A 14,623-nucleotide genomic window follows, 5' to 3' on the forward strand; every position below is an offset into this window, starting at 1 on the left:
GTGTAATACAGATAAATCTGTATATGTGGCAGCCCTGCTGGGATTGTAGTAACAATAGAAATAATAAACCATAGAAGAATAATGTCGCTGGTGTTCCCTTTGTTCTCGCTCAGAAACATATTGGGTATATAAGTGTCAAATTGCATACATTTTCGCGTTGACATTTATAGCCCCGCCTATCTCCGCCAGCAAAAGATGTTCCTACTGTGACGCCAGCGACATTCTTCTCCTATGGTTTATTTTTATTACTTCTATTGTAGTAACGGATCCGGAACACGATGATAATGATCATGTTTCCGTCAGAGCATTGTTCCATTTCTTCTTCTTCTTGGCATTAACGTCCTCACTGGGACAGAGCCTGCTTCTCAGCTTAGTGTTCAATGAGCACTTCCACAGTTATTAACTGAGAGCTTTTTTAGCCAAAGTTGCCATTTTCAAATTCGTGCATCGTGATTATACTCTATGCCCAGGGAAGTCAAGGGAATTTCCATTACGAAAAGGTCCTGGACCGACCGGGATTCGAACCCAGACACCTTCAGCATGGCTTTGCTTTGTAGCCGCGGACTCTAACCACTCGGTTAAGGTGATTATAGAACGAAGCCACATCTCAAATTTTCAAGAGCGCAAGTCTTGAGAACCAAACAGCGCTCGGCGTTTAAAATTTATCCCTTTGGTCACCACCAGCAAGCAAGCAATTTGACTGATTTTCAACGCGAACTGTTGTCAGTTTCTCCAGTCTTGTGCACTTGAAAATTTGAAAGTTTGGCTTCGTTTTATAATAACCTTAAGGAAGGCCCCATGGTTCCATTTATCATTGGCGTAGCTAGGATTTTTTTCTGGAGGGGGCCTAGGGGGAGCCTAGCAAATACTTGTTTTTCAAAAGTACTGCCAACAGCAATAAGTAAAATTTTCACAAATTTCGTAATTTCAACGGATTTTTATTTATTTATTATTTTGTTTCATTTCACGGCACATCAGTGATATTTGTTATTTTCAATTTTCACAACGGAAAAGATTAATTCTTTTTGTAATCCAGTCAAGATTTCTAAAAAATAAACTTACAAGAAATGTCCTTTGTGATTCCTCCACGAATTTCGCAAGTACTTAAACATGTGCTTTGGAGAGATTTCTCTGAGAATTCCTACGGAGATTTGTTCATGAATTGTTTTCGTAGTTTTCAGTGCTTTCTTAAAGAACTTATTTATTAGTTTTCATTGAGTTTGTCCTGGGATTCCAACGGAAAATCATTTCCAGGCTTTCTGATCTCACCAGAAAATTTCTCGAACAAATAGGATTAAAAAATCTCTTGAAGAAATCCGCCAGAGAATGCATTAGAAATTCTCTCAATGATTTTTCCTGGAAAGTCCTCTACGTACTTATTACATATACATTCCAATTGTAAGTTCGAAGAATCCTCCAGCAATTCATTTATAATTTGTTTAGGGTTGCTAGAAATTACTTAGAATTTCTCCAAAAAATAATACAAAAAAATCTAGGAGTCTCATCAAAAATATCTTCAAGACCACTTAGTTAGTAATCCCCCTCAATATTTTTTTTTTTATTTTTTCAAAACTTTCAGCTTTAACATTCCTAGGAAGTTCCTAGCGGAATACGTTCAACTGTTCTTTCACTCTTCCGCGAAAATACCAAAATTAGTTCAGGAATTTCTTGAAGAATTATTGTTTCCCTAAGATTCTTCCGAGAAATTTACCAGAGATTCTTCCAAGTATTTTCCAGAGATTTTTTTTCTTTACATTTTTTTACCAAATGTGAATTTTCAAAGAAAGTTTTCATCAAAGTTACAGTTCCATCAAGTATTTCTTCGGGCTCTAGAAATAACTCCAATTTTTTTCAAATGGTAATCTCAGGATTCTTCCATAAATAACATTTAAAAATGTATCCGCTATCCATATAAAATTTTTTCAGTGATTGCTTTACAAACTCCTCCTACGAATCTGAAATTTTTTGACAATGTATTTCAGAGAAAAAATGTTCATGCAGGATTTACTACAAAAATTCTTGCTCTTTTTCCTTCGTCTTCTGTAACAGAAAAAGATTGGTGTTAAAATGGATGGAATTTCAACTGAAAGTATTGGTTACTAAAATCTTACATAACATTTAGTATGAACTCGACAGTTTCATGATACTATGTTGAACATATTAATGTAGAGCCCATTTTCCTAACTTTAAAAATTCCAAGCAAACTTTTTTAAAGGGTGAATTATCGATTATTTTGTAGTACTGTAGGAATTTAAAACGTAAATATTGCCGGTATTTTTTTAAGAACATTACGGAAGATATATTGTGGTAAAATTCGTAATGTAAGTTTTTAATGAATTTAAATCTTTGGGTAAACTTTGCATTACTTTGAAAATTTGTTGAGGAATTCCTGATGGGCTTTGAGAAATCCAAAACCATACGTATAAGAATTCTGCATTTTTTAAACTATCATAATTTACCTTTTTATAGATTCTTTGAAATGTTGGTTTTTGGAGTATGGAAAGATTTTTATACGAAGTTCCTTAATGTGTCATGAGAAGGAAGGAGAAACTACAAATTGTTGTAGCAGGTAGAAAAATAGATGGGCAATGGTACAATGAAAATTAAGTTAAGGACTGTTAATTTTATGAAGTGGAAATCATGTGCATGCTGTATCTTTTTAATTTATCAATGAAATTTCAAGCGGTTTTCTGCACATCGTTCGATTAGTATTGTAGAATGTTGTGATAATAAAAATTCTCCAAAATAATTAGATTTCACACGAATATGGCATAACGATTAGAACTGTAGATTTTTGGAGGTTATCAAAATTAATGATTGTTTGGAAAATTCGACAATTTATATTTTTTATTTTCAAAAACGGCTTGTTCTTCGAAACCATTATCAAACAGAAGCCTCTTTTTGGAACAACAATTTTACAGATAGAATAAAATTATTTTTCCCCTATATTTTTCAGAGAAAACAATTTAGAATTTGAAGGGAACTGATATGAGAAGATTTTTTTGGTTAAAGGTATGTCCTGACGGAAGTCCTAATAAAGTATTAATATGAAAAACAACTTACGCCTTCAAAAGTTACTTATATAGTCCCCACGTCACATTTAAAGAACATTAGAAACACAATTGCTTTATTCTTAGAAGACCTTTCAAATTACAATGACAGTCATCAAAATTGGCAACACTGCTGTAAAAAAATCGATTTAATTTTCCACATATTATTTTCATAGAATGTTATTCTGAGATAACAATTGAAATATTTGTAGAAAACCATTTACAATTTGCTGTAGATCGATGAATATGCGTACACGATTTTAAAAGTATGTGACTTTTTAGTAAAACTACCATAAACAGTAAAATGTGTACTTAAGACTATGGTTTAACGCAAGATTTAGCTCTCGTTTGTACAAATATAGTTTTTTTAGTAAGCCAAACTAGTTTTGAACACGCTTTCTACTTTTCTCTTTTGCTGGGAGTGAAAGGATGGTGTATCAGCAAATTTGGCCATAAATGGGTAAATAACTAAAATTACCTAATGTCAGAGAATGGTGAAGTATAATTGATTTTTTTAAAAGCTATACCTTCAGTAGGATAGCTAAGAATACAAACATACAATTTGTTCATAAAAATTAGGATTTTTGTTTTGCGAATAATAATGTTAAACTTTGACGAACAGCTTGTCTTATGAGTTTTTGGAAAAACTATTTAGCTCATCAACCAAAAGCATTTTCTAAGATTTTATATTTTCATAGCATTATAGAATAATAGTTGAACGATGCACAGAAAACCGATTTCAATTTTATCAATAAATTAAAAAGAGCTCTTTATAAAATGAAGAGTCCTTATTATTTATAACCTGGAAAATTGCAGGATAGTTGCAACCTCTCTAATGAATTTACAAATAAAACAAATTTCTCAAGAAGTTCTATCAGAATCTTCTTTGGAAATTGTCTTTGGAATCTATCCTTCCTTGACTTCTGGTTTTCTGGAATTCTGCCAAAAAGCCTCCTAAAATTCCGCCCTCGTATCGCTGAAAAATGCAAATTAAAAATATGGATTCTGCCAAAAAATAGTAAAATTATTTCTGAAGAAGTTTTTTAAAGGAAGATCAGTACAAATGTCTTCATGAATATCTTAATAAATCCTCACTCCCTTCCCTGTTATTTCGCTACATGGTTTTCTACAGATTGCTTTACCGCTATGCTTATTTTGGAAGCAAAAATTTCCTGGAGTTTTTCAACTTATTTTATATTTTTTAAGAATTAAATTTATTATTCTTATTTTTTTTAATAAATCCGGGATTATATTCCGAAATAAGTTTTCTAATAAATAGTAGACATAGAACGAATGTCCATCAGGAGGAAATTGCTTTTAAAGTATGAACAGGTCCCATAATATTACTCGACTAATTTTCAAGAGATTTTCAAAATTTCTGAAGCCACCTTTCAATATTTCTTCAAGAATTTCATCATACTAAAATTTCATAAAGAATGTCGAAAAGTTTTTTGGAAAATTTTAGAAAACTGGGCATTCCGAAATTTTTTGAAAGTCAAGCCTTATTTTTCGACAAAAATTCCCGCTATGTACTATCTGAGAAATTCCTTTAGTAATTTTCTCAATTTTTTTTTTCGGATATTACTTGAGCAGGGTATTCCCCAAAAACATGAGAAATTATAATGCAGTGAATATGCTGCTTTATGCTGAAACAGCATTTATTTGAATTGTTCAGAAAAAAAAACGAATTTTGGGAATCCAATTTCCTGGATATTGCCTTTTTTTGTCCCACGATATTTTTTGCAACGGAAATGTCGAAAAATTGCGCTTATCGCAAACAACAAGAAACTATTTCTAACAAATAACCATTCAATCGACGGCCGGACGGTTAAGATTTCGGTTATCGCGTGATTCACCGAAGTCAGAACCGCCACGCTGATGTTGTATAAGACAAGCGAGGTTTCATCACTATAGATGTTCAACATAAAATAACGTTACTATAGAAGAGATTTTTGTCAATAACAAGAGTCATGTACATTGAATCAGAAGATTTCGCTTCATGTTAAATAGTTTTTGTTAAATTTTTATTTTTATTATCATCAAAGTTTCTGGGGGGGGGGGGGGGGCTGGATGATTCTGGAAAGAGCCAGGCCCCCCTGGCCCCCTCTGTTCCTACGCCAATGCTATTTATGACTGGGAAATTGGGATAATGTGATGAACCTCAAACATTTAAAAAAAAGTGGACAATATTTTTTTCGCAGTATTTTTTTTGCAGGATTCCTTGTTGCAATGCTATCTGTAGCTTGTTCAACGAATCAGGTACGGAGTTTCCTGAGCGATTCCTGAAGGATATTCCAGGAATATTCAAAGACGAATTTGCCTAGTACAATTATTATAGCTAGTAGTCATACTGGTGCTCGTCTATGCACAACTCTTATATTATATTTGTTGCGGAATTTTACGAGATTTTACGAAATTTTCCCTCAAGAATTCTACAAGGGTGTATCTCAGAAATTTCATTAATGACACTTTCAAACATTCTCTTCCCAGTAAAATTATTGAGGACTCTTAGAGAATTTGCTGCCGGGGTTTGTCTAGAAATGTGCTAAGCTACTTTTTCCAGAAATTTCCCTAGGAAATCTACTAAGATACTATCATTAATTACTTCGAGTAATCATTCTGTAATATTTGCCAGAGTAATTACAGATATTTATCCAAGAATTTCTGCAAGGAGTTTTAAAAACCCGTATAAAAGCGTCGGAATAAATTCTTCTCGGATTCCACAACATGGGGATTACTAAAAGATATCTTGGAAACACGATAAGGAAATTTTCTGATGGATATTTCCAGGTTTCTTGCACTGATGATTTCAAGGACAGCACCAAACATTGATCAGAATTACTCTATATTCTATACTGCCTAAATGCTTGACCTAACCATTAAAATACCGTTAAATTTACTTGCAGGAATTCCATCAAACTTTTTGTTAGAAACTGCTTTGAGTTTTTTTCGTAGTTTTTTATGATCTTTTCTTCAAGCATTATTCGAAAACACCTGAAAATGTTTATGCAAGAATTACTTCTAGAAACACTTTCAGGTGTTTTCCATCAATACCAATATTGATTTTTAAAGCAATTTTCCTTAGAATATCCGCTGGAAACTCCTCAGAAATTGTTAGCAAAAATTTGTGGAGAACTCTTGCAAAAAAAAAAAAAAATTGAAGGTGTTCTCTGTGGTTTCTCCGGACGGTTTTTTTTATTGAAGTCTCTGAATGAATTGTATCAAGAATCCCAGGAAGAGTTCCTCAAGAATGGAATAGTTTTCAAATGTCATCGCAAAAAAAAAAAAATGCATTGATTTTTAAGAGAAAGTGAAAATTCTCAACCCTTTGAAAAGTTTTTGAAAACCAATGAAAAATTCTCAAAACAGTTCATGAAAAGTTTTTTGGAATTTGTTATGATGCTTCATTCTCATTAAAACCACACGGAATTCCTATAAAACTTACAATTCCCTTAGTATTTCGTATTTCTACACAATCCCCACAGAATTGCTAACTGGAGGGATTTGGTGGTCTTATGGCTACCGCTTCAGCTTCATAAGCAAAAGGTCATGGCTTCAATCCCAGACCCGTCCCACAGTGGCCGCATCCCATACAAATGCTGACCAAAAGTACAATTCTCACTCAAAACGTTCAAAATTGCTAATTATTTGACAAAACATGAATTTTAGAGGTAATTTGATAGAAATAGTCGCTGAAACAGAAAATCGATATTTCCGGTACATTTGACAGAATTTGTTTAAAATAGCACATTTTTGTAATTCAATCAATGAAATCCGTATCCAGATCAAAATCAAGTGAAACGTCATTCTTTTGATGCCAATTTGAAGTTAAATATCGTGGGCAAGCTAGAGGTGGTTTTTAAATCTATTCGGGAGCTTATAAAGATAAAAAATGCGATATTTATATCAAGTATGATGATCTAATGGGCTAATTCGTAGTGTTACTAAAAAATAATTTTTCATATGTTGGCGCAAAAAAGCGCAGGTGAAGCCATAGTACATCGAATATTATGGAATATTTGCCACACATTGAGGGGTAAATGATAATTTTAGAGCGTTTCCCAGATATCTTGAACTGCCTTTGAAAAAATGCCTTATTTTTGAAGGAGCTCTATGTTATACACTTCTTGACATTTTCAAATGGTAAACATGTCAAATATGGTTTAAAATATCTTCAAAACAAAGCTTAAGGTATATTCTTTCGAATGAGACCGGTTGAGAAAGGTTTGGTCATGATCTAGTACAGAAACTACAATTTCTGTAGAACAACCTTCACGAGATTTGAAGAATTCAAAAGGGTCAATTTCAGCTGACATCTCTCCAGGTCACATGCTGTGAAAAATCGAAATATACACCAATCGATCTGAAACTTTGGAGAATTGTTATTCAATACTGAAGAAATCAAGAAAAAATATTCGAGAAGGAATTTGCAAACTTCATTTTTTTGACTTTTGGTCAGCTTTGGGCCACTGTGCGTCCCATTCCTCGTACCTCGTAGTTGTATCTTTCACTTGCCTTTATCTTCCTCTCTTAATTTATCACAGGATCAGAGACGGACAAAAAAACCGTTTCCCTAAGCTTCCATTTTTCCATCATTATTATATCACACCTTACCTTACGCCTGATACATAGGGAGTCTGCTAACCAAACAGTAAGTCTCTCTGCCATAAAATTACCACCCCAACACATTCCCACATGATCTGGCGTAGATGCAGGGGTATACCCGGTCTACTGTGGGACAGTTTCAAATGTAATATCAATTCCATCCCCTTCCCATCATTGGTCAGCATTCTGACGTGGCAGGCGCCACTGTTGCCTAAAACTCATAACTCCCTCAGAATTCCTAAACGTTACGCACATTATTCCAAGAGAATTCTCACATGAACAAAATGAATGGTATTACCAGAATACCAGAATCCTAACTGGAATTCCAAGATCCACATCCAGTATCCATACTATAATCCTAGGATCTGCACTGGAATCCAAGGATCCACACTGGAATTTCAAAATCTCCACTGGTATTTCAATCTCTGTACTGAAATCCTTGGATCCACATCAGAATTTCTAGGATCCACACTAGAATCCCAGGATTCACCTTGTAAACCAAGGACCCATGTTCTAATCCCAGGATTAAAAATTCCAATATTCACACTGGAATCCATGATCCTTACTGGAATCTCACGATGTTCTCTGAAATCTTAAGTTTAACACTGGAATTTTACGACTCACGTTACAATAGCAGGATTTAAATTGGAATATCAGGATTCCCACTGCAAACCTAGAATCCACACTGGAATTCGAAGATCCATACTGTATCCCAGTTCATGGTTCACACTGGAGTCCCAGTGGAGTTCCAAGATACAAACTGGAGTCCCAGGATCCACATTGGAATCCCAGTGTAGAACCAGCAATCCCAAGCCCCAAACTGCAATCAACCCAAGCAACCAATAGGTCAGATTGTACTTAAGCAGAACACTACGGGTATTAACGGAACTTGATTCTCGATAAAGTAACTCGAGAACTTGTCATCAACTAGAAAGTTCAGAACAAGTTTGATTTGAACTTCTTTCTTAATTGAAGGTTTGAAGGCAACTTAAACGAACTTTATGTAAACTATTAAGTTCGGTTAGTTACTTAAAAAGTGAGCTGATTAAGCCAAAACATGCACTGTTATCCGAACTTTTGATTGCTTGGGAAAGGATCCATATTGGAAATGAAGGGTCTACACTGGAATTCCAGGATCCACACTACAATCCTACGATCTACGCTACAATCTTAAAATCTACACAGGAACACCAAGATCTAAACTGTAACGCCAAAATCCGAACTGGAATTCCACGATCAATGCTGGATCCATACTGGAATACAAGATTCCATAGTGGAATCCCAGGATCCTCACTGGAATGCCAACATCTACGCTAGAATCCCATGATCCCTACTAGTAATTCTCCCCCTGTTATTCTCAGGATACATACTGAATACTAGGAACCACACTTGAATATCAGTATCCACATTGGAATATAAGAATCTATACTGGAATCTCTTGAAGTCCCAGGAGGAACACTGGAATAGCAGTTTTCACATTGCAACACTAGGCTTCATATCGGAATCCCAGAATTGACCGTGGAATACCAGGATCCACACTGGAAACCTAGGATCCCTGTCGAAATCTACCGACATCCTGCGATTCACATTACAATCCCTAGATCTACACTGAAATCCCAGGATCCACACTGAAAATCCAGAATACACACTGAAATCCAAAGATCTGTACTGTAATCCCAAAATTTACATTGTTATCAATGGATCTTCACTAAAATATCAGAATCCAGACTGGCATCTAAGGATCCATACTGTAGTCCCACGATTCACAGTGTAATCCGAGGATCTACAAGGGGCTCTCAAGATTCACACTGGAATCCCTATATTTGCCCTGAATTCTAACTGTAGTTATAAAAGTCTTTGACCTTGAAAAAATCACTGGGTGTTCGGGGCTTCTGATCTCAATCTCCTGGAGACATGCTTCTAAGTCAATCTCCTGGAGACATGCTGGGATAAATTTCTGATGGAATTTCAAAAAATCAAGATATCAAAATTTTTCGATGTATATCTGACAAAACAATGTCTGTTGTCAAAGGATTTCTGTCATAATGTTTGGAGAGTTTCTTTACCAAATTTCCATAATTATTTCTAACAGAATTACAGAAAAAAAACTCTTTAAACTACTGGTTTCTTAGTTATGAATAACTTGAGAGAAACTCCTCTCCGAGGCAAAGATGAGACGATTTCGGGGTTTTTCTGAGGAGTAAAAATTGAACTCAAATTCACAAAACGAATCCTTGAACGATTCGAGTGCATCGAAATGCGAGGATTTTTTTCTGGTACTCCTTGCTTCTGTGCTTATTGCTCACCCTTACTCACACTTTAAAAGAACTCTTGAGTGACCCGTCCGAACGAAACAGGCCTCACAGAGTTGTGATGGAGCTCTTTTTCGATGAAATTGTTCTCCGCTGTGTTTTGTGTCGTATCTCTCTCCCTCATTTTTCGTTGCCTCTATTCAGTATTTTTTCGCTACCTCACAAAGAGGTAAAGGCAGCACACTGCTCTTGAGCATGCTACCCAACTCGTTGAGGAGCGTTATCAAGCCTGTGAATACCAATCCAACTAGAGCGAGATGTAATTTCAAAGCATATATAGGGAACTGAATGGAGATATCGTCAAGAATGAGGCTTTGTGTAACGGGATTTTCATTGGGATAAGCTGTTCTTCCAATGAGCATTGAGTAATGATTGTACGATGGGAGTTTTAAGCCTAATGAAAATGTTATGGCACATGACATCCCTTCTTCTGGGACCAGATGGAGATACCCATATGTTACGATTAGTTACCTCACTACTTCCTGCTGCGGTAAGCTATCCTCACTGTACACCTCATTGTATGCTGTTGCGTAATCATACCTGGAATGAGAGATAGAAGTAAGGAGACATGGTTAGTGCACAAATTCGATGCAATGTTGATAAATCTAAGAAAACCGGACATTTTGTAAGGGATCGCCTCTCGTGTAAAATCGTTACACTTTCAAATTAATAACTATTATTTTAGGTATATCATGTAATAAAAAGGCAGTTTATGATATGATACGATACAAATCACTCCCCGCGAAGATATCTAGCTCATCTGATTTTTCAACTCATCGAATTGAAAAAAGTTGAGAACCTCAACATGTATGAACAACAGCAAGTCTTTTGTTAAAATTTTGCTCTGTGAAAACCAGGGATTGAATTCTGAGAAAATTGAGAATATCTCTCACTTATCGCTCTCTGTAACAATCATGATCTGCAACACATCAAGAGCGTTTGTTTATCATCTTCTGCTACAGCTTTGATTTGATTGGATAGAATCAGGTAACAGTGAGCGAGAAAAATGGAGTTTATCATCGCTCTTTCTTTGGGGCATTCGTTCACTGCTGTTATTTATCAAGCTCGTTACAACTTGCGAAACATTGCCGATCATGGACTGATACAGATGGAATGTATTTCTCCGCTTGCTTTGATCGTGTTTCAAAATCAAATAAGAACGAATTCTGCTAAGCCTGGTGACCAACATAATAGAACCTGCAACCGTAAGACATGTTCCGCGTCACTTGCCATGATCAAAACTTGACAATTATTTTTGCCATGATTTTTTTTAAATCTGGACCACTGTGGCGATCTAACTTATTCTTTAGGGACCGTAGGTAGGTACGCCGCGATAACACCGACGCGACGACGGACGAGACGGACGAACGATTCACATTTCTAACGGTTTCTGCATATTTTCGGTGTCTGCTTTCGCGGGTGGACCTTCGTAAAACGTGAGACTTTAATGGGCCTTTGGATTGTGAGCTGGTGGGCTTTCGATTTCACGGAGTCGCTGGCGTCGGTTCGCAGAATGGTGGAATCAGCCGATTTCTAGGGTTGGTTCTTGTTTCGGAAACTGGGAGATTACCGGGAAAGTTAATTCAGTACACGTGCATTTCCGCGCTTTTTGCTGAAGTGTTTTTGACGCCAACGGTTACTGCTTTTTGAGACCACGGGGAGCCCCGTGACTGTTGTTATATATAAAAAAAAATCTCCATCAAATCTGCGCTCACTATTCGTTTTCTATGGCTAAGTTGCATATCTGGCCAAATTTTAAAAAATAATCGTAGGGCCTGTTTAGACGTAACGCCCTTGTGATTGTATAGGTCCATTAATTCAAAAGAAATCAGAGATATTTAAACGGATTTTCTTTGGCTGTGATTATCAGAAAAAAAATACTAAAATCACATTACAGAGACATTACCAGAAAACAAATAGGACTTTAATTCACCCTGCGTGCAAATATAGGGCTGCTTAAATGCCCGTTATTAGCCGTATAATAGTCATATAAGGCAAAAAGGCGAACTAGAGACCTAGTGGTTACTTGAGTTGTCGTGTTTTCAGAGGGGAATATGGGAGTGATCAATATTTCTGTTGCAGAGTACTCAAAGCTGCACGGAATTATTCTCAAGTTCCTGTAGTACTCCAACAATTCCGGATTGGAAAATTGTACAAATTACAAATTCATCGAAAAGGATCAATCAATTCATGCATCAATCTCAGAATTTTTGAAAACTTTCTGAAGGTTTCTGGAAAAGGACACTCCGAAGGTTTTTGCGATTATATATATGCTTATCGGGTTTACACTAATTTCTGTTAATTAATGGGTATTCGGACAATGACTCTCGTCCTATTTTTTATGTTTTTGTAGACTTTTAACGCAGGTGTTATAAAGATTCTCGTCATTTCCTGAAGTTCGTATATGATTCCAGAGCTCTTGAATAAGTACTCGCGCTTCGTTAAATCTTAACAAAGACAGCATCGACGGAAACATTAGAATAGATTTTAGGGGTACTCCTAGGAGAAGTTTTCGAGAGTATAATGACGTTATTAAGAGATAATTGAATGAACAACATTTGAGGGTGTTAGACACAAAGGGGTGTAAGTGACAAAAACATAGTTTTGAGATAAACGACGTTGAAACATTTTATCATCATTTTTTCATTCCATACAAATTGTATTGAGGTCTAAAACAAGCCAATACTCTACGATTTATGTTATGAATAAAAATTACATAAAAATTAGACGAAAAAATCATCTAAAAATACTGTTGAAAACCTTCCAAACAGTAGATTTTTCAACTCAAACCGACCAAAATGTCACTGACACCTCTTTGCGTTGGGACCCCTCAATTTAATTTGCGGTTGAAAAACATTTTTGGAGCATATCTACGGAATCTTTCAGAAATTATTTCAGAAAATGCGTCTTCACGATTATTTTTATTTTATTTGAGAGTTCTCTCCTGAAATTGCTTCAGAAATTCCTAAATTTGTGTTTCCTATGACTATTTCAAGAAGGTTCTCCAGGCATTTAGTTCTGATATATTGTTTTTGAAGATTTTGAAGATTCTACTTCTACTTCTTCAATCGTTACGCCATACGCCATTTACTGTCAATGTTGGATGGGGTGCAGCATGATTCTCTCTAACTCCAAAGGCCATTAATGTTATTTTGTGCAGATTTAATGATAGTAGATTGTTCTCCAGATATGCCGTTACCAGCGTTGGCGTAGGAACAGGGGGGCCAGGGGGGCCTGGCCCCCTCCAGAACCATCCAGGCCCCCCCCCCTCAGAATTTTTGATGATAATAAAATTAAAAAAATAAAAAACAAACAAACAATTTAACTAGCAGCAAAATCTTCTGAATCAATCTAGGTACATGACTCCTGTTATTGACAAAAATTTCTTCAGTAGTTACGTTATTTTATGTTGTAGAACACTATAGCGAGAAAACCTCGCTTGTCTTTTACTGCATCAGCGTGATAGTTCTGACTTTGGTGAATTACGCGATAACCGAAAGCTATGAAAAAGTGGAAGTTTGATCCCAATTTTTTTTTTCTGAACAATCCAATTAGTTCTGTTTCAGCATAGAGCAGCACTGCAGTCTGATTTCTCATGTTTTTGGAGGATACCCTGCTCGAGGTGTGTGGTGATGATGATTACCCTTATAAGATTCCACTAAAGAAATCCATTTAACTTCATAAATAATTAAAAAATAGACAAAGTTACTAAAGGAATTTCTCAGACAATACATAGCGGGAATTCTTGTCGAAAAACAAGAATTTTTCAAGGAATTTCGGCATGGCCAAGTTTTCTTCAAATAAATGGTAGAAATTTAACATGGCGTGTAAAAAAAATGTAACAAAATCGACCATAGTGACTGTAGGGATTATGAGAGGTTAGAAGCAGACTATAGTGAAAGTGTCTGAATTCGGCTACTTAAAAAGGTCTAGTCACTACAGTGACCATAGCTCTCTTTGATTCTGATTCAATTTTTTAAGTAGTTTTGCATGAATAAATTTATTGCTTGAACAATATTTTTTTAAGAAAGATTATTAATTCCAAAATTATTTGATTAATATTCAACAAATTTGTAGCACAATTTTTCAAAAAGATTTTCGATATGCATTATGAAATTTTAGTTTAATCAAATACCTCAAGGAATATTTAAGGGGGGCTTCAGAACTTTTGCAAATCTTTTCGAAATAAGTCAAATAATATTGTTGGACTTGTTCATACTTTCAAACCGAATTCATCCTGGTGGACATTCACTCCTATGTCAAGTTTTTATTATCAAATTGGTTTCGGAAAATGTTCCCAGATTTACCTTAAAAATGTTACTTTATCTTTCAAAAAGTTTTCGCTCGCAATTCCTCCAAAAAATCATTAATTCTGTTAAATCTAATTCAGAGGTATTTCGCTGAAAGTTCTATTAGAAATTCTTCTTTGAATTGCTTTAAATAGTTTTCCCAAAAATTTTATTACAAATTCTTCCGCAAATTTCATCAAAAGTCGTTAAGAAAAATTTCTAAAATATTTCACAAATTGCGTCAAAAAGTTTTCTATGTTTTCTTTTTTAGAAATTTTGGTTCAAATCCCCGGATCATTCAAGAATTGTAAAAAAAAATGTTTTCAAAATGTCTCTTACCCTCGAATCTTTAGAGGAAATTTGTTGA

At 35.2% G+C, this 14,623-nt stretch overlaps 1 protein-coding gene across 5 annotated transcripts in view; it reads right to left on the reverse strand.

The window, feature by feature from the left end:
• Positions 1-14,623, reverse strand: part of LOC5568453 (insulin-like growth factor 2 mRNA-binding protein 1) — a 333,942-nt gene that overhangs the window by 50,765 nt on the left and 268,554 nt on the right. For 3 of the 5 annotated variants that reach the window (XM_021850928.1, XM_021850929.1, XM_021850931.1), the window contains one exon: positions 10,439-10,507. The exons of the other annotated variants lie outside the window; for them this stretch is intronic. In XM_021850928.1, the coding sequence (XP_021706620.1) occupies positions 10,439-10,507 (69 nt within the window). The remainder of the gene's footprint in view (positions 1-10,438; positions 10,508-14,623) is intronic. 5 annotated transcript variants of the gene reach the window in all.

This window comes from Aedes aegypti, chromosome 3 (genome assembly GCF_002204515.2).
Source record: "Aedes aegypti strain LVP_AGWG chromosome 3, AaegL5.0 Primary Assembly, whole genome shotgun sequence".
Classification (NCBI taxonomy): domain Eukaryota; kingdom Metazoa; phylum Arthropoda; class Insecta; order Diptera; family Culicidae; genus Aedes; species Aedes aegypti.